This window comes from Prunus avium, chromosome 1, assembly GCF_965620075.1.
Source record: "Prunus avium chromosome 1, drPruAviu1.hap1.1, whole genome shotgun sequence".
Classification (NCBI taxonomy): Eukaryota; Viridiplantae; Streptophyta; class Magnoliopsida; order Rosales; family Rosaceae; genus Prunus; species Prunus avium.
This window is the reverse complement of record NC_142284.1, coordinates 9,014,173-9,032,827: the sequence shown is the minus strand read 5'-3', so window position 1 is coordinate 9,032,827 and position 18,655 is coordinate 9,014,173. Positions and strand designations below refer to the sequence as shown.

The 18,655-nt window shown below is 37.3% G+C and overlaps 2 protein-coding genes across 4 annotated transcripts; one reads left to right on the top strand and one right to left on the bottom strand.

Moving 5' to 3' along the window:
* The first annotated feature begins 1,056 nt into the window (after positions 1–1,056).
* Positions 1,057–8,613, top strand: LOC110763793 (pleiotropic drug resistance protein 3-like). 3 transcript variants are annotated; one of them, XM_088247211.1, is made up of 25 exons: positions 1,057–1,205; positions 1,324–1,666; positions 1,867–1,990; positions 2,069–2,154; positions 2,321–2,405; positions 2,620–2,779; positions 2,873–2,949; positions 3,032–3,085; positions 3,186–3,276; positions 3,371–3,672; positions 3,776–4,057; positions 4,148–4,461; positions 4,587–4,747; positions 4,822–4,925; positions 5,009–5,162; positions 5,248–5,391; positions 5,508–5,587; positions 5,687–6,019; positions 6,211–6,501; positions 6,572–6,655; positions 6,733–6,866; positions 7,056–7,283; positions 7,508–7,679; positions 7,758–8,012; positions 8,109–8,613. In XM_088247211.1, the coding sequence occupies exons 2-25, from the start codon at positions 1,359–1,361 to the stop codon at positions 8,373–8,375; spliced, it is 4,290 nt and encodes a 1,429-aa protein (XP_088103337.1). In that variant the 5' UTR covers positions 1,057–1,205; positions 1,324–1,358; the 3' UTR covers positions 8,376–8,613. The 3 variants fall into 3 exon arrangements, with proteins under 3 accessions (XP_088103337.1, XP_021822364.1, XP_021822356.1); XM_021966672.2 differs by having other exon boundaries at positions 1,867–2,154; XM_021966664.2 differs by lacking the exon at positions 1,057–1,205 and having other exon boundaries at positions 1,220–1,666; positions 1,867–2,154.
* A 1,786-nt stretch (positions 8,614–10,399) lies between these two features.
* LOC110763441 (pleiotropic drug resistance protein 3-like) lies at positions 10,400–18,602 on the bottom strand. Its single transcript, XM_021966231.2, has 24 exons — positions 18,071–18,602; positions 17,757–17,880; positions 17,562–17,647; positions 17,179–17,263; positions 16,861–17,020; positions 16,691–16,767; positions 16,561–16,614; positions 16,390–16,480; positions 15,999–16,300; positions 15,633–15,914; positions 15,226–15,539; positions 14,792–14,952; positions 14,607–14,710; positions 14,232–14,382; positions 14,009–14,143; positions 13,831–13,904; positions 13,395–13,727; positions 13,011–13,301; positions 12,694–12,777; positions 12,431–12,564; positions 11,754–11,981; positions 11,263–11,434; positions 10,900–11,154; positions 10,400–10,754 (listed from the first exon to the last, which is right to left on the bottom strand). Exons 1-24 carry the CDS (start codon positions 18,460–18,462, stop codon positions 10,488–10,490), a joined length of 4,356 nt encoding a protein of 1,451 aa, XP_021821923.1. The 5' UTR covers positions 18,463–18,602; the 3' UTR covers positions 10,400–10,487.
* Positions 18,603–18,655: the final 53 nt, after the last annotated feature.

Genomic DNA, 18,655 nt, shown 5'->3' with positions numbered 1-18,655 from the left:
ATGGTTAAATCCTAAACATGCAGATCCCACTAGGTTTCATACTCTTCCTTGCTTTATTTTGCTTTTATCACATAATAGTATCAACTTTATCGTGTGAAAAGGGTTTTGAGTAGGTAAGTTATTGTCGTGTTATGATCAATATGACGGAGCCAGAATTTTTTTTCTTTTTTCGATTGTTACAAAATAATTTAAAATACTTTAAGTATCTTAAAAAGTACATCGAGCTATATGTAGACCGTCATCCCAAACCTACATGTGGCTCCGTCTATGAAGATAAACAATCTTAACCATTTGATTTACACCCTTCTTACCTACATGTGCTTGGTTATTTTTCCAAAATGTGCAAAGCCTTTTATTTTTCCCTTCTGCAACTGATACTAGTATTTTTAGTTATTCAATCGTACTAGTAAATATAAGAGTGTTTAGATTTTGAGGCCCACACTTAAATAATGCTGTCCCATGCATGCCCCAACAAACATCACAGACTGAAATGAAAGTCTTGGTCATTTCAACAATGATTTTATTATTTTTAACCCCGAGAATGTGGAAAACGATAAGACAGACAAAGAGCCAAAAGAGCTATATGATCTTCCTCTTTTTTTTTTTTTCATTGGTCTCTGATGTTGATATGGAAAAGAAAAGAAAATTATGGGAAATGTTTACTGATTTCTGCAATAAATCATGGCCTCGTGAACAAGGAGATGAATTTAAAATTTCAAGAATTAAACTAGCAAGTCTCTCTCAAAAATAAATAAATCAACCACCTAGCAAGGACAATCTTTATTGTTGGGACAATCTTTAAGTTGACTGTTAGTTTCAAGGTCTTTTTCCCATTAACTTTGCGTGGAATTTGATTACAGAAAAAAAAACTTGTACATACAAAGTGCAAAAGATGTTATGAACATATCTCTTTGTGACCTCCCTCCACTAATGTAATGACGGTGGGGCACATGACCTCTATCTCAGTTGCAAAAAGGCAAGGATTATTCAGCAGGACAAGAAAAGAAAAGAAAAGGAAAAAAAGCTACTTGGGCACGTCAGTATTTTGACAAGGATTGAGCTTTGCTAGAAATGGACTGCCATTTCTACCAGTTCACATTAGAAAAATATATGTGCAGTTGTTAACCAATTTAAGAATGGTTTTGTCTGGCAAGGGCTTATAGTTCAAGTGATTGAAAGTATTTACTTCTGCCGCATCCTAGCTCGTAAGTTTGATTTTTCCAATTCCCAATATCGCTTGTATAAAAAAGAATGCTTTCTCTCATTTAGGATTGACTGTTTAAGTCAAGTAAAAGTTGGCTAACACTAAGTTATAAATTGAAGGGGATGCTTAGAGCACAGAGCAGCATATTATTCAAATGGAGCTAACACCAGTTGAAAGAAATGTCCACTCAATCATAGAGGAGGAGGATGAGAAAGTTCAGCTGCAGTGGGCTGCAATTGAGAGACTGCCTACATTAAAACGCCTCAGAACCTCACTTTTTGATGTTGGTGGTGGTGAGAATGGAAGCAGTGGAAAAGACTTGAAAGACTACGCAGGGAAGAGGGTGGTTGATGTTACCAAGTTAGGAGCACATGAGAGGCATCTGTTCATTGAAAAACTCATAAGCCACATAGAGAATGATAATCTGAAACTTCTACAGAAACTGCGAGAAAGAATAGACCGGTATTTATGCTTTAACGTTTTGTCTTATGGCTGTTTAAGTTTCAATTTTGTGGAAAAGTATAGTTTGTAGATTTATTATCAGTTTCTCAATCATGCATCTAGTGTCTCATAGTCTGCTCATTTTATGGTTGTGGAGGCTACACATTGTGCTGGCTGCTCATATGTGCATTTTGTTTAGCTAACAAGAAGTTTTCTTCTAGAGTGAATGTGAAACTGCCGACTGTGGAGGTGAGGTACAAGAACTTGTTTGTGGAAGCAGAGTGTGAGGTAGTCCAAGGAAAGCCACTTCCGACGCTATGGAACTCTCTTCTAAGCTTGTTATCAGTAAGTATATGTTTTGAACTCACTCCAAATGAGATATCTTGTCCTTCTAAGCTTGATGAAGGTACAACTTTTGAACAGGTTTTTACAAAGGCAATTTGGTGCAAATCCGTAGAAGCCAAGATAAGCATTCTAACAGATGTCAGTGGCATCATCAAACCATCAAGGTCTTGTATGCATGTTGAATTGCTAAGACTCTAGAACCCATTTTTATCATTTTGGATAATTATATTCCAGAATCAAGTAAGGAAATATTAAAATCTAAGAAACATATAATCAGTAGATCAAGCCATAGTTTCAAATTTTTTTCTCATAAACATGGTTTAAATGCAGGCTTACTCTCCTTCTTGGACCCCCGGGCTGTGGGAAAACCACCTTGTTACAAGCTCTTGCAGGAAAACAAGACAAATCTCTCAAGGTGAGCATTGCAAATCACCTTCTTTTTTAAAATAGTATTAATCAAGAAAAGACATGATTAGCAGTCATATTAATGCATGCCTATCCACATTAGACATGTAGGTCCTGAAGTCTTTTATATGTTAATATTCAAAAACTCAGTATATAATGGAGTGTATTAGTGAGTTAAACCATGTACAATCGTCATAAACTCAGACTTTTATTTTTTCCTTCAGGTTTCGGGGGAGATTACTTATAATGGTCACAAGCTAGATGAGTTTGTCCCCCAGAAAACGTCAGCTTACATAAGCGAATACGACCTTCACATACCTGAGTTGACCGTGAGGGAAACAATCGACTTTTCTGCCCGCTGTCAGGGTGTTCGGAGTAGAGCTGGTGCATTCCTTATGCCCGTCTGCTTTTATTGTCATCAGGTTAATCATGTACTTCTCGTGACATGTGAAGTTCAATTTCGTTTTGGCTATGCAGATATAATGATGGAGGTCAGCAGAAGGGAAAAAGAAGCGGGAATAGTGCCTGATCCAGATATTGACACCTACATGAAGGTAGTTGTGAAATCTTATAACATTCCCTCTAGTGAATTTTAAAACGGTGTTAGAGGCTTAGAGGTTAACATAATACTTGCAGGCAATATCAGTTCAAGGACAAAAGAGAAATCTCCAAACCGATTACGTTTTGAAGGTAAATTTTCTACCAGCAGTGTTGGCATTAAGTACTTGAAAAACAAACAATGTTTACTCACTTAACGTGCAAATTGAATTACTATATTTCGGTCTCTTAGATCCTCGGACTGGATACCTGTAGTGACACAACGGTTGGTGATGCATTAAGTAGAGGCATTTCAGGTGGCCAGAAGAAGAGGCTGACAACAGGTAGTAAATCTTGAAGTCAAGCTAAATAGAATTTCATTACTTCCCATGTAAAAATATTTCAAGCATAACATTCCTTTTTCTGTTTAATTCACAGGAGAGATGATTGTAGGTCCCACAAAAGCTCTATTTATGGATGAAATATCGACGGGATTAGACAGCTCTACAACATTTCAGATAGTTACCTATCTCCAGCAGTTGGTGCACATCACAGATGCAACTGCATTGGTATCACTTCTTCAACCAGCACCTGAGACCTTTGATCTGTTTGATGATGTAATATTAATGGGAGAGGGGAAGGTAGTTTACCATGGTCCTCGCAGCCACGCACTTCAGTTTTTTGAAGATTGCGGTTTCAAGTGCCCATCAAGAAAGGGTGCTGCAGATTTCCTTCAGGAGGTGCCAGAACATGCTTTATTTTCTCCTTTCTCCTTTTGGCAAAAACTCCGTACCTAAGAAAAAAGCAGGATAATAACAATGATCTGTTTTCCACCATTTACAGGTAATCTCAAAGAAGGATCAAGCACAATACTGGAAGCACGATAACATTCCCTACAATTATGTTTCAGTGGATCAGTTATCACAACTTTTCAGAGCAAGTTACTTAGGAAATAAGTTAGAGGATGAGCTCTCAAAACCGTATGATAAATCGCAGTCCCATGACAATGCCTTATCATTTACCACTTACTCTGTGAGCAAATGGGAGTTGTTCAAAGCTTGCATGGCCAGGGAGCTGCTTCTTATGAAACGAAATTCCTTTGTCTATGTATTCAAAACAGTGCAGGTTTATTGTCACTGATATCAGTATTCATTGTTGTACTTCTGCAGCTAAACTCCAAGACACTTACATATTTTCATTCTCCTTTTTCCACAGCTTATCATCATTGCATTTATTACAATGACAGTATTTATAAGGACTCAGATGGCTGTGAATTTGACAAGCGCTAATTTTTTGTTGGGCGCATTGTTTTATACACTCGTCCGACATATGACAAATGGCGTTGCAGAGCTGTCCTTGACTGTGACTAGACTTCCAGTGGTTTACAAGCAAAGAGGATTCTATTTGTACCCAGCATGGGCGTATTCTATTCCGGCCTCTATGCTGAAGATTCCATTTTCATTCATTGATTCAGTGCTTTGGACTGCCACAACTTACTATGTTATTGGGTATAGCCCAGAAATAAAAAGGTAAGAGGCAGTTTATGGTCACACAACAGAACAAGAAATTGTGGGCCAGTAAATCACAATGCTTCATTGTTGCTTATGTTTTATAGAATTCCTTAGAATTCCTTCTTTTTCCCTATGCTTTTTAGGTTCTTCTGCCAGTTCCTTGTGCTATTTGCTCTGCATCAAGCATCAACATCCATGTGTCGTTTGATTGCTGTAATTTTCCGAACTATGGTTGCTGCAACAACTTGTGGTACTTTTATCTTAGTGGTAATGTTTTTATGTGGAGGCTTCATTTTGCCACGACGTAAGTCCATTCATAGTTTTTTCCCTTTAAAATACATGCAATAATGACTAGGCTAATAAGGGGTGATTTTTCAGCCTCTCTACCTCCTTGGTTGAGGTGGGTATTCTGGTGTTCTCCTATGACTTATGGGGAAATAGGCACAGCTCTAAATGAATTCCTTGCTCCTCGCTGGCAAAAGGTACAAGGAAGATGATTTAGTCTTTTAGTCCCTTGCCAAGTCGCATAAATATGCTAACACCTTCAGTTCATTTTTATGGTTAGGTTTCAAAGGGAAACACAACCTTAGGGCATGAAGTTCTAACCAGTCATGGTCTGAACTTTGATGGCTCTTTCTATTGGATATCGGTAGGAGCATTATTCGGCTTCACAGTACTTTTCGATCTTGGATTTGCTTCAGCCTTAACTTACTTAAATCGTAAGTTCAATTTAATTGACAGATGATAATGTTTAGTATTACAAGACATTTTGTCAGTTTACTTCTACACTCTTCCTAAATACAGCTCCAAAGATGTCTCGGGCTATTATTTCGGAAAAGAGGTTATCTCAACTACAAGGGAAAGATGCTTGCAACACCAGTGCTCAGTCAGAGATTGTATCAACTCCAGCTGATCATGACCAAAATGTGGGAGAAAAGTTAAAATTTGGTGAGATTAGACAGTTACTAACTAAATTAATTCTCAATTTCATATCTTACGTTCGAAACAATAAATGAGGACTATTAGTTACCGAATTATTAGAAGAATCGGTTGGTGTTATACAGGGAAGATGGCCCTGGCTCTGCCATTTGAACCACTGACAATGTCATTTAAGGATGTGCAGTATTATGTTGACACCCCTCCGGTAATCAAATCATACTTAATATTCACATAAAATTATCATTGGTTGTTTCCTTGAGGAAAACTGATTAGTTTTTATGTTAACTTCATTCCCTCTGCAAAGGAAATGAGAGAGCATGGTTTCAAGCAGAAAAAGCTTCAGTTGCTTAAAGATATTACAGGAGCATTCAGACCTGGAATTCTTACAGCATTGATGGGTGTCAGTGGAGCTGGGAAAACAACTCTCATGGATGTTCTTTCTGGAAGGAAAACAGGAGGTACTATTGAAGGAGATATAAGAATAGGAGGGCACCCCAAGGTCCAGAAGACATTTGCAAGAATATCAGGTTACTGTGAGCAGACTGATATACATTCTCCACATATCACAGTAGGAGAATCAGTTATGTACTCAGCTTGGTTGCGGTTGCCACCTGACACTGATCCAGACACAAAATCTGTAAGATATTCTCTCAACTTCTCAACCACACATGTTCCTTGAGAATTTATTACAATGTATATAGAAAACAATTTGAGTTTGCGTTAGATTTCACAATATAAGATATAACAAATTGTCACAGGGCCATTCCTTGGGTGTAACAGAGTTCAATGCACTGCCCTCATAGTATACTTTTCTTATTTATTTCGCAGAGATTTGTGGAAGAAGTCATTGAAACTATTGAACTGGAGGATATAAGAGATTCTTTAGTTGGAATTCCTGGACAAAGTGGCCTATCCACCGAGCAGCGTAAAAGGCTAACAATTGCAGTGGAGCTTGTTTCCAATCCATCCATAATATTTATGGATGAACCTACATCAGGTTTAGACGCCAGAGCAGCTGCAATTGTCATGCGTGCAGTGAAGAACGTCGTTGACACAGGAAGGACAACTGTTTGCACAATTCACCAACCAAGCATTGATATCTTCGAGTCTTTTGATGAGGTAGCCTTCAGTCCTAAAATTAGACCAAATGATAGAAGCCTGTCACTAAGGAAGACATTGATTTTTGCAGTTAATTTTGATGAAAACGGGAGGACAGATAATCTATTCTGGAATATTAGGACATCAATCGAGTAAACTAATCGAATATTTCGAGGTATGCTCATAGTTTCAGCACTGCATGCATATAGAGTTGCTCTATATTACTAACTCCAATATGCCACCATCCAACAGGGCATTCCTGGTGTACCAAAAATCAAAGATAATTACAATCCAGCAACATGGATGTTAGAAGTTACTTCTGCTTCTGTAGAGGAAGAACTTGGTTTAGATTTTGCCAGCATTTATAGAGAGTCTACTCAGTATAGGTGGGTGTGTATGTTATTACCATTACTTGAAATGCATACTTTATCAGAAGGCATCCCATGGGATTAATTTCTTTGTGGATTATGAATGTTGAAAGTAAACTAGTCAATCTGTTGAGCAAGTTAAACATGAGCATCAGGTTTTTTACTTCAGGTGTTAAATCAATCATAACATTATTTTATCTTTTGCAGGGACACAATTGAGCTGGTAAGACAGTTAAGCGTGCCAAAGCCGGGTTCAAAGGGCTTGTATTTTCCCACTCATTTTCCTCAGAATAGCTGGGTGCAGTTTAAGGCATGCCTTTGGAAACAACACTTGTCCTACTGGAGAAGTCCTGAATACAATCTAGCACGTTTCATGTTTATGATTGCTGCATCAGTGTTGTTTGGGATAATCTTTTGGCAGAAAGGGAAGGAAATGTAAGCCCCATTTTCTCCCTTCATATTTATACCCAGAAGTAACCATTCATATATTTCAGAAAAGAAAAAAGGAAAGAAAACCATTCATGTAAATCTTTCTATATTGACTTCTGTTACTCATTAAAGGAATTAGGTCTTTCATAATAATAGTTATTTCAAAATCAAAATCAAAAGCACAAGAACTTTGCTAACTTCTAAATCCTATGTTTTCCATTTTCCTGAAGAAATAATGAGCAGGATTTGTTGAACATACTTGGGTCCATGTACATTGCTGTAATATTCTTGGGTGTAACCAATTGCAACTTAGTTCTGCCTTATGTGGAAACTGAGCGCACTGTTTTGTACCGGGAACGATTTGCTGGGATGTACTCATCAAAGGCTTATTCGTTTGCACAGGTTCAATATTAACAGAAAATTTTAACATCTCTTGATTTATACTGGATCAGCCTTAACTATATATGTTTAATGTTGTAGGTGGCCGTGGAAATGCCATACACAATGTTGCAAGCAATTCTGTTTGTGATTATTACATACCCTACAATAGGGTATTATTGGTCAGCTACTAAGGTTTTTTGGTACTTTTATGCAACATTCTGGACATTTCTGTACTTTGTGTATCTTGGGATGCTGATTGCTTCTTTGAGCACAAACCTGGATGTTGCTTCCATTTTGGCAACTGCAGTCTACACCATATTGAATCTTTTCTCGGGCTTCCTCATGCCGGGACCGGTAAACGAATTCAACTCTTTCTTAATCTGATGGTGGAATTCACTGCAGTGACATGTACAGGGAAGCTGACCATTATGTTGTATATGTTTTATGCAGAAAATTCCTAAGTGGTGGGTTTGGTGCTATTGGATATGTCCTACATCATGGTCCCTAAATGGCCTCCTGACCTCACAATATGGAGACATGAACAAAGAGATATTGATTTTTGGGGAGCATAAAACAGTTGGTTCCTTCCTACAAGATTACTATGGTTTCCATCATGATGGTTTAGCCCTTGTGGCTATTGTTCTCATTGCTTTCCCAGTTGCTTATGCGTCTCTATTTGCCTATTGCATAGGAAAATTAAATTTTCAAAGAAGGTAGAAAGAAACCTGTTTTTACCAACACGGATTGGTTCAGTTGGTAAGGTCCTAGCATTGTGTGTCGCCCCACTAGTGTTTGAGTCCCACTGCCAACAATTCCGTGTTTGGTGGACAATCTGTAAATTCCTCTGTAAATCTGAAAAGGTCTAAGGTTTGCCTTGGCCATGGGTGTGGGGTAGCCTCTCCCTCCCCTAAACTTTTATTTCATCAAAAATAAGAAAGAAACCTGTTTTTGTCTATATGCCTGTCCTATCTTGGATTGTTGACGGTTGAAATGTATCACAAAAAACTTGGTACAAATTTAGTATTGGTAATTCAACTACAAGATGGTAATTAAAACCATCTGTGCTTGGTTAATTTCCACATTTGCAAAAACTTTTTAATTTACATTTCTGGGTTCTGATAAATTCTACTCTTTTAAGCTATTCAAAGTTAAAAAGAGGTGAAAGTTACGAACCCAGATGATGTTCTTGTGTTCATGCCCTAACAAGACAAAATGGAAGCAACCAAATATTTTAGATTTAAAAATTGCAGTCTTGGTAATTTCAAGGATTTTGAACCGAAGAATGTAGAACACGATGATATTGGGCCCAGCACAAAGGGTTTGGCCTCAAGACTTCAGTGAGTGGGCCCAACAGTATATGTATATCAACAACAACAGAAAAAAAAAAAAACAAAAAACAAAAAAACCCTGGCTAGGGCTGATTTTTGGACGGATCAGATCGGATCAAGGGATTCCAATTCCATTCCAAAAAAAAATCGGAATGAAAATTCTTTTCCAATTCTATTTCAAAAAATTTCGGAAATTCAACATCCATTCCAATTCGGAAAACTTAGAATTTTCGGAAAATTTTTGGAACTTACATGTATGAGAATCCTTTTTGCAAGTTTCGGGAAAAAATTGAAAATTTTAAAGATGTCTAACAATCTGACAAGTTAAATTTGGCTCAAAATTGAAAAAGCTCAAAAAACTTTTATATGCTTTCACTTATATGTTGTTATCCTTTATGAAATAGCTCGTCTATGTCTAGGTTTAAATTCTTCTAATAATCTTAAATTCCTTCATCTCAAAAAAGAAATCTTAAATTCCTTTATCTCAAAAAAGAAATCTTAAATTCCTTTACTTCTTACCTATTAATAAATAAACATATGCTTCTAGATATCTCCTACATCATGGTCCCAAAATGGCCTCTTGATTCACAATATGGAGACATGAGGACATGGTTCCTTCCTACAAGATTATTATGGTTTCCATCATGATCGTTTATTCCTTATGCCTATTTTTCTCACTGCTTTCCCAATTGCTTTTGCTTCACTGTTTGCCTATTGCATTGGGAAAATTAAATTTACAAACAGGGTAGAAATGGTGGGTGGAGCTGTTCCTTAATTTGTCATATGCAGTAACAAAGATGAACATGATCCCCCTCCTTGACAGTCTGGATGGTTGTCTATCCTTGTTTTCTAATCTTAGCAGTTCATATCTTTGATGAAAAGATCTTAGCCGTTCAATCCTTGTCCATACTTGTCCTATATTTGACTGTAAAATATAAATTTTGTAATGGTGATTCAAATGAGATAAGATTATCCCTGCTCTCGTACGGAGTCACCACTTTGGCCAACACTTTACCCCTTACGGGCCGACTCAGTATGAGTGGGGATTAGTCTGGGTTGTGGTTAAGGCTTAAAGGTGCCACCCATAATTGGGGCCCATCCAGGACCACCTCATGGTTCAGACCAAAAAAAAAATTGAGATAAGATTGAAGGAATTAGCTTTTTGAGAAGATACATCATACTTCATACATCTATACAGCGCAGAGAATGGTAAAACATTCAAAATACCATAAAATGCTCTTAGTTAATGCAAATATTAAGAATTGAAATTATTAATTAAATGAGGATAATATGGTAAATTCACACTTTTTCATATTTAAAAAAATTAAAATTAAAAGAAAAATCAGATAATGAATCCTATTTTTATGGAACACAACTATCCATTATCTTTTTTAATTCTAAAATAAATTTAAAATTTTTATAAATAAAAAACCTCTCACAAGCGCCCCGGGCATGCGGAGAGGCTAGTGTATCTATTAAATCCAGATAAGATTCTGAACGTTTACCTCCTCTGGAAGTTTAATTTTCCAATAAAGTGTGCAAAAAGAGAAGCAAACACAATGGGAAGGAGAATAAGAACAACAGCAACAAGGCCTAAAAGGTTGTAGTGAAACCCAAAGTAATCTTCTAAGAAGGCAGCAACAGTTTTAGTCTCCCCGAATGCCAGGATCTCGTTCTGTATATCTCCATACTGCGCTGTAAGCATTCCATTTAGTGCCCATGATGTAGGACATAAATAATACAACCAGAGCCACCACTTTGGGATTTGCTGCATCAAGAAAAGAACAGGCTCAAGTTAGTTTTCCGCATTCAAATATTTATTCGCTGTGCCTAAAAGGATCATATCATCTACTTAGAAATGATTTTTGTCATTTAGAAGCATGAAGGTTAAACTTGATGATTCATAAACTTACTGGTCTTGGAATGACGAACCCAGAAAACAAATTCAGCATTGTGTAGGCAGATGATGCCACAATCGACGCCACCTGAACATTTGGTGTCAAGGACACCAGTAGCATTCCTAGGTAATTGAAGCTTAGTAGTGTGCAGAACATGCCATAGAATGACCAAAATATCTTATAGGCAGACCAGTCGTAACCAATCATCGGATATGTGATGACCACGTAAAGAACTGCTTGAATGAATGAGTAGGGAACCTCAACCAGCACCTACAAAATTAACTCTACTAGTTGGAAATTTCTTAAATTGAATGCATGAGATAATGGTCACAAATTTTTGATGAGTTCATCAAAAGTTTATGTTGAAGAATTCAAAACCTGTGCAAATGAGTAGGCCCATGAAGAGAACATTCCTGCAAACTTTTCTCGATATAGAACAGTTCGCTCTGTGGCAACAAATGGTAGAACTGTTGAGCAGTTGTTTATGCCAAAGAAGATTATTGCACAGAACATCGAACCAAATATATTGAAGATGTCTTGCTGGCTATCTCTGCAAAATAAAATAAAAAAATCATATGGTTAATGAATCTTCTTTAAATAAGAGAATACCAGCTCCAGCTATCATAGACATGCAAGGATTTAGTTTAGATGTGAAAAGCATTTTAAAGATACCCTTTCTCATCATATGAAAAGAAAAATAATGAGTGTGTCTTCAGAAGTAAAATAAAAGGTAACACAAATATGTGAGAATCATAAATGTTTAAATGAAACCACTCAACTTATTGCAGTGGATAACCGAAGCTTTTTCATTTTAAAAAAAATTCGGTTTAGTGGTTCGTACGAACGCAAACAAAAAATTTCTGACTAACATTTTCTTTCCTTGATTCCAGAAGAGTATTCCAAACAGCAGAGATGAACAAGACATAAAAATGATCCGTGTCAGATTATATGAAGGACTTCTCCAATAAGACAAGTTCTGTTTCCAAAAGCACGCTTTGAACTGCCCCCAACCATTCTGAGGAAAACGGGTAGGAAACTGCAAAACCTTTGAACCAGGAGATGGTGAACTCAATTGCTTGACTAACCCCTTGTTCTTCCTACAGTCAGAAGAGCAAGCGTCACGCATAACCAAGCTCCAATATGGGGATGCATATATGTACTATAATATAAGTATATGTTGAAACCAATTGTGTCCCACATCGGAGAGAGGGAAGGAGAAAGAGTACTTTAAATAGAATTACCCCACTCCAACTAATACCGAGGCCTTTTGTGATAAAACCCCACACCTGAGGATTGTGCAGGTGGTAAAGTGGGGACAGTATCGGTGTTGTTACAGTGGGCCATCGGCCCGTTAACTTGGAAAATTTGACAGTATACACAATCAATATAAGTATATGAAAAAATGTAGCCAATTTTAAGAATGAAACTCAACCCTAGCATGGCTAAAGAAACCCATAGGGTATGCAATGATGATAAAATACCCAGTTTCTTTCAACTTCATAAACAAAAAGTAAGGGAAAGAGAAGGGAAATCATATTATGCTTACTCATTCAAGGCGGATTCCTTATAAATTTGTGAAAAATCTATACCAAGCTCAGCTTCTGCAGATTTTGAAGTGACTTCTAGCATCCATGTTGCTGGGTTATAATTGTCTTTCATTGAGGGCAACCCCGGGATACTCTAACCAAATGAAGGAAATTGGATCAGGACAAAGTAATTGTATGTTTTCCAGGGACAAGTTGTACATTTGAAAAACAACAATGACAACAAAAATGACTAATGTAGCATAACAGTTGTTCTACTACCTACCTCAAAGTACTCAATGACCCTGCTTGAGTTCTTCCCTAGTGGGCCACAATAGATTATGTGTCCTCCAGTTTTCATGAGAATCAACTGCAGAGATGGTAAGATGTGAATGATTGTTATCAAAAGGAAATATAAGTTCCTTAAAGTGTCAACAATAATATATATGGATAAGAAAGAAATAGAACTTATTTAAGCATTTTACTTTGTAAATTTTTTAAGGGATGTAAGCTGGTCAAGCACAATACTCCTGAGTTGAAATGGGAAGAAGTCACATTGAAACTTCTGAGATCATCCCATTTGAGGTTCTGACAACACTTTACCTCATCAAATGCCTCGAAAATGTCAATACTTGGTTGGTGGATGGTACAAACAACCGTTCTTCCTGTTGCAGAAACATTTTTCACCGCTCTCATAACAATAGCAGCTGCCCGTGCATCTAAACCTGAAGTTGGTTCATCCATGAACATGATAGATGGATTGGCAACGAGTTCCACAGCTATGGTCAGTCGTTTGCGCTGCTCAGTTGATAAACCGCTAACCCCTGCCATGCCCACTAAGCAGTCTTTAATCCCATCAAGCTCAATAGTTTCAAGGACTTCATTTACAAATTCCTGGAGAAGGAAGAAAAATGTATGGTGCAATTTAATTTGGATGTTCAAATCCAGAACCATTGAAATAATCATGTTCTTGAAAAGATACCATACAGCTTTAGTATTTGAATCAATCTGAGAAGGGAGCCGCAGCCAAGCAGAGTACACTACTGATTCTTCCACAGTTATTTGTGGAGAATGTATGTCACTTTGCTCACAATAACCTGATATCCGAGCAAATGTATCTTGAACCTTTGGGTAACCACCAATTCTTATTTCCCCTTCAATGGTACCACCAGTTTTCCTTCCACAAAGAACATCCATGAGAGTTGTTTTCCCAGCCCCACTGACACCCATTAATGCTGTTAGTATACCTGGCCTGAAAGAACCTGTAATATCAGAAAGGAGCTGGAGCCTTTTTTCTGTGAAGCCCCGCTTTCGCATTTCCTACAACATAAAGATAGAAGAACTGACCATATTAGCTGGCATAGTTCACTCCTTGTATTTCAGAACTACTCAGAATCTAAAGAGAGAGGTTCCAAAAGATTACCAAAGGGGTGTCAACATAGTATTGTACATCCTGAAATGCTACAGCTAGGGGCTCAAATGGCAAAACCATTCTTCCTGGAAAAAGAAGAGAAGAAAAAGAAGAACTGTTATTTATGTTAACATAAAATAACACACTGAAATTAAATAAGTGAAAAGAGGAAAACTAAAATCACCCTCACCCTTCTTGGGTTCTGCAGAAGTTTTAGGTGCACTAATGGATTTCCCCTCTATGTCTATATCAGTTTTGCTGTCTCTTTTTCCTTGTAGTTGACAGTACTTTTCAAAAGAAATTAGAGCAGGGGGCCTTCCTGGAGCTGAACATAGAACAGAAGCTGGGTTAGCAAAAGTATAAAATAAGTTGTTGCTTAAAGTGGCCAAGTAATGGATAGAACACAAACTTACACTTAAAGAGTGTCAAAGCCAAGGTGAAACCAACATTGAATAGTACTGTGAATCCCAATAATGCACCAACTGATATCCAATAAAAATAGCCTTCAAAATTTAATCCACGGCTTTCCAGTACTTGTCGCCCGAGAGTTGTGTTTGCATAGACCTGTGAATATAAATAAAGAGCACAGTCATTAGTGAATGAGGAAGAACTCCTTCAGGTTGCTAATAGGAACATGATTAGAATCACCCTATGTATAATCTCACAAAGAAAGAAATAGAAGGAAGAAAAGCTCTCAAATCTATGGTAAGCAAACAAAATTCTAATTTTCACTTTGTAATTGTACAATTAGGAGTAATGAAGCAATAGCTCTACCCTCGCTATATCACCTGTTCCCATCGGGGTGCTTGGAATTCATTAACTGTCATTCCTATCTCCCCATAGGTCAAAGGAGAAACCCAAAATCCCCACTTCAACCAAGCTGGCATATAAGCTGCAACAAAACATATTTAAACATGACTAGAGAAGCAAAATTCATTGACATAAATATGGGAAAATCTTATGGAAATCTTACATTTTGGTATAACAAAGCCACCAAATAATAAAACAGACAATATTGCTGAACTACCAGCTGTCATAGAAGCACCCACGGTTTGGAAAAATGAAGCAATAAACCGAAACATGGATATTGATGTTAAGTGGACAGCAAAGAGTAGAAGGAAATGGCGAAAGAACCTGGCAAACACATTAGAAAAATGTAAGAACTACAGTGACATTCAAAATATCTAACAAGACTATTTCGAGAAAAGAAACAGAAGCACAGATTACCAATATGCGGATTCTGCCATGCATTAGCTATAGATACCACTGAAGCATAATTCATGCAAGATCTCATACAATAAGGTCTTAGTTTAGATGGTAACAGCCACCTAACTGAATGTTCTTCAGCATAGAAGAGCTTATTTACAGTCAAGCATGTAATAGTCTATCACTCAATCTGTGACTCACCTTCCAACCTCAGGGCTGTAACCAATAACATAGTATGTAAGAACTGTCCAAACAAAAGCCTCCAAGAACGAAAGTGGAACCTTTAGGATGGCAGCTGGGATTGCATAAGCCCAAGCAGGATAAAAACACAACTCTTTCTGTTTGTAGAAAACCCCAATTCTTGAGACAGTCATTGACAATTCTGGGAATCCATCAACAAGAAGTATGAGGAGTGCATAGAATAAAGAACCCATATAATAATTTGCGTGGACCATGTCAATAGCCATTCGAGTTCGAAGGAAAACTGTCATCGTTATTGAAGCAATTATGACTAGCTGCAGAAAGAAAGAATACAGTTATGACCAGATATAAAAAATTTATAAACTGAAAACACTTAAAATAAGGGGGAAAATAAATAAGGAAGCTACCTGAATTGATTTGAAAACATAAATAAAAGAATTCCTTTTCATCAGAAGAAATTCCCTCCTTGTGCAAGATTTAAACAGTTCCCATTTAGGTAATGAGTATGTTCTAAAGGATAGAGCATCCTTGTGGCTCTGAGACTTATCAAATGGCTTCGAGAGCTCCTCATTTAGCTGCCAACCAAGATGTCCATCCTCAAATTTTTTAATGAACTGATCAACAGAAATGTAACTGTAAGGTTGTTCTGCACCGTCCCAATACTGTGCTTGATCTTTTCTAGAGATAACCTGAAGCAAATCAAGACAAGAAAACGTTCAACACTATAAATAATAGGACATTGATTGAGATATGAGTATGACAATAACACCTACCTCCTGAAGGAAGTCGGCAACACCTTTCCTTTCTGGGCACTTAAACCCACACTCCTCAAAAAAATTCAGAATTTCTGTTCTTGGCCCGTGAAACACAATCTTCCCTTCTGCCATTAAGAGGACATCATCAAAGAGATCAAATGTCTCCGGTGCAGGCTGAAGAAGCGAAATCAATGCGGTCGCATCTGTGATATGCACAAAATGCTGAAGACAAGACACAAGTTGGAAAGTGGTAGAACTATCTAAGCCATTAGATATTTCATCCATGAACAGAGCTTTTGCAGGTCCAACAATCATTTCCCCTGCATAATACAGAAATTATGGAGCATCATATCTGATTTGACTTGGGAAACTGAAATGCATGCAAAGTTTACTGTTATGCCAACACTACCTGTAGTCAACCGTTTCTTTTGACCACCGGATATTCCTCTTCTTATGGGATCTCCTACCAACGTGTCAGCACAGATTTCCAGACCAAGTATCTGTAAGACATTGGATAGTGAACAAGAAGGCAACTTAAAACGAGCTGATTGAAAACACACTTCGTAAGGAATTAGAATACCTTAAGAATATAGTCAGTTTGAAGTGTATTTTTCAGTCCCTTAACAGATGTGGCCTGCAACAGACAATTTTCAATCACAGTTAGACCAATGAAATTCTGCAGAACACTGCGAACAAGGCATCTTAGGTACCTTCATGTAAGCATCTACATCAGGATCTGGAACTATTCCTGCCTGCTTTTCCCTTCGACTGACTTCCAGCATAATCTCTATATGCACAAAAAAAAATTGATAATACCAATATGATAAACGAGTTGATAACAGTTTCAAACTGGCTAATTATTGCAGGCAAGAATGCATACCGGTTCGACTTCCTACACCTTGACAACATGCAGAGAAATCAAGTGTTTCCCTTGCAGTGATCTCTGGAATATGCACATCATATTGGCTTACATAAGCTGAGGTTTTCTGAGGAACAAATTCTTCTAGTCTATAACCATTGTAAAATATTTCGCCAGAAACCTATTAGAATAAAATAAATACTAAAAGAATTAGAAGCAGACCCTTTGGATATTGATAAAGCCTTTTGGTTTACCACTATTAACCAAAGCTTAAGACACTCCCCCTCACATGTGGGCCTTAATATCAGTTGGAAAAACAATTATTGACTTTTTACACACCTTGAGAGAATGGCTTAGCTTCCCTGAGAGTGCCATCAATAATGTGGTTTTTCCACAACCTGGAGGGCCAAGCAATAAAGTCATCCTGCAAAGAAGAAAGGCCAAAGTTGGTTAACTCTAAGTTGGTTACTTATTAATTTTCTAACATCCTAAAAATATATCAAAATTTCTGAAGAATTTGAAAGAAAGAAAAAACATTATGTCTGCTCATTACTTTCCCATTTTCAAAATTTTAGAAGGTAAAGAACCCATTTTCGTCAAAGACATCTGCTAAACTCCGTAAGGACAGAGAAACACTCATGCTTGATACAACAGATGGAATTCATTAAATTCTATAGCAGCCACAACTTTTTAAGTTAGAAACCAAGGTAAAAGAAACTAACCTTCCCGGCTTAATAATACCACTGACATCTTTGATGATGCTTATCTTGGCTTCACGCGTATTTGAACCAGTCAGTTCTGTGATGTCCTGTCATAAAGAGAGCTCAAGTGACTAATTTAGAAATTGAGAATTTAGATTCAAAGTCGCCCATGCATAGACAAAAAATAAGTTGGACATTATGAATTAAGATGCTTACCAAAACCAAACTCTTTAGAGTATTCCATAGAGTGGGTAGGGGCTTGCCATGAACTACCGTGCACTCTGCTTCCACACAAAGATTCTTATATCTCACTTCCACAGTAGGCAACTTTACACCGACTCTACAAGAGATGTGCAAAACGAATGTTAATATTTTACAGCAGCCCACTTTATTCACAATAATAAATTAGCCATATTTAATTTAGTTTCCTGTTTTATCTGTTATTTTCCATGTTTCTAGTAAAATTAGTGTGATTTGTGCTCAAAAGTAGATATCTACATAAACCCGAAAAGAAGAAGAAAAAAAATTACTTGTCTATTCTTCGTCTAATCTTCTGCAACAATTGAAGATTGTCATTTTCAATGTGTTTGATAAGCTTCTCAATGAAAACACGTCTTTCTTGAGCTCCAAGCTTGGTAACATCAACCACCCGTGTCCCTTTACCGTCTCCTTTTGCAGACGTGCCATCATATTCATCAAACAGAGCCGAAGTTATCCTCTCAAAAGTGGGCAGTCTCTCAACTGCGGCCCATTGTAAGTCATGTTCTTCATCACCAACAACATCATTGTCTCCTGCATTGACAGTGGTGGCGCTCCGAAAACTTGAGGCATGACTTCGAAATGAGGATCTTATACTCCTCCCAATCTCTGCCAGCTCTATACGGAAAGACTCTATTTCATCTGCCCCTGCCAACTGAGCCATTTTTAGATAGAATAAATGGATGAACTCAGACGGATCATATAAGTACCATGAAAAGCCTGAAAGTGGTAATCAATGAAGTAATGCAATGCGTCATGTTTTGCTGTGGCAAGGAAATGGCAACTGGATTTGAACCCAATTGTTTATCACTGCAAAGACTTTATCTTCGGCAATGAAAGTGAACAGAATCAATTAA

Coding starts and splice junctions, on each gene's coding strand:
- LOC110763793 (XM_021966672.2), top strand. CDS start 1,359: ATGGAGCTAACACCAGTTGAAAGAAATGTCCACTCAATCATAGAGGAG. Junction 2,155..2,320: donor GGCATCATCAAACCATCAAG/GTCTTGTATGCA, acceptor GTTTAAATGCAG/GCTTACTCTCCTTCTTGGAC. Junction 4,462..4,586: donor TATAGCCCAGAAATAAAAAG/GTAAGAGGCAGT, acceptor TATGCTTTTTAG/GTTCTTCTGCCAGTTCCTTG.
- LOC110763441 (XM_021966231.2), bottom strand. CDS start 18,462: ATGGCTCAGTTGGCAGGGGCAGATGAAATAGAGTCTTTCCGTATAGAG. Junction 16,301..16,389: donor AAAGAAACGGTTGACTACAG/GTAGTGTTGGCA, acceptor TGTATTATGCAG/GGGAAATGATTGTTGGACCT. Junction 14,953..15,225: donor TACAGCCCTGAGGTTGGAAG/GTGAGTCACAGA, acceptor TGTGTTTGCCAG/GTTCTTTCGCCATTTCCTTC.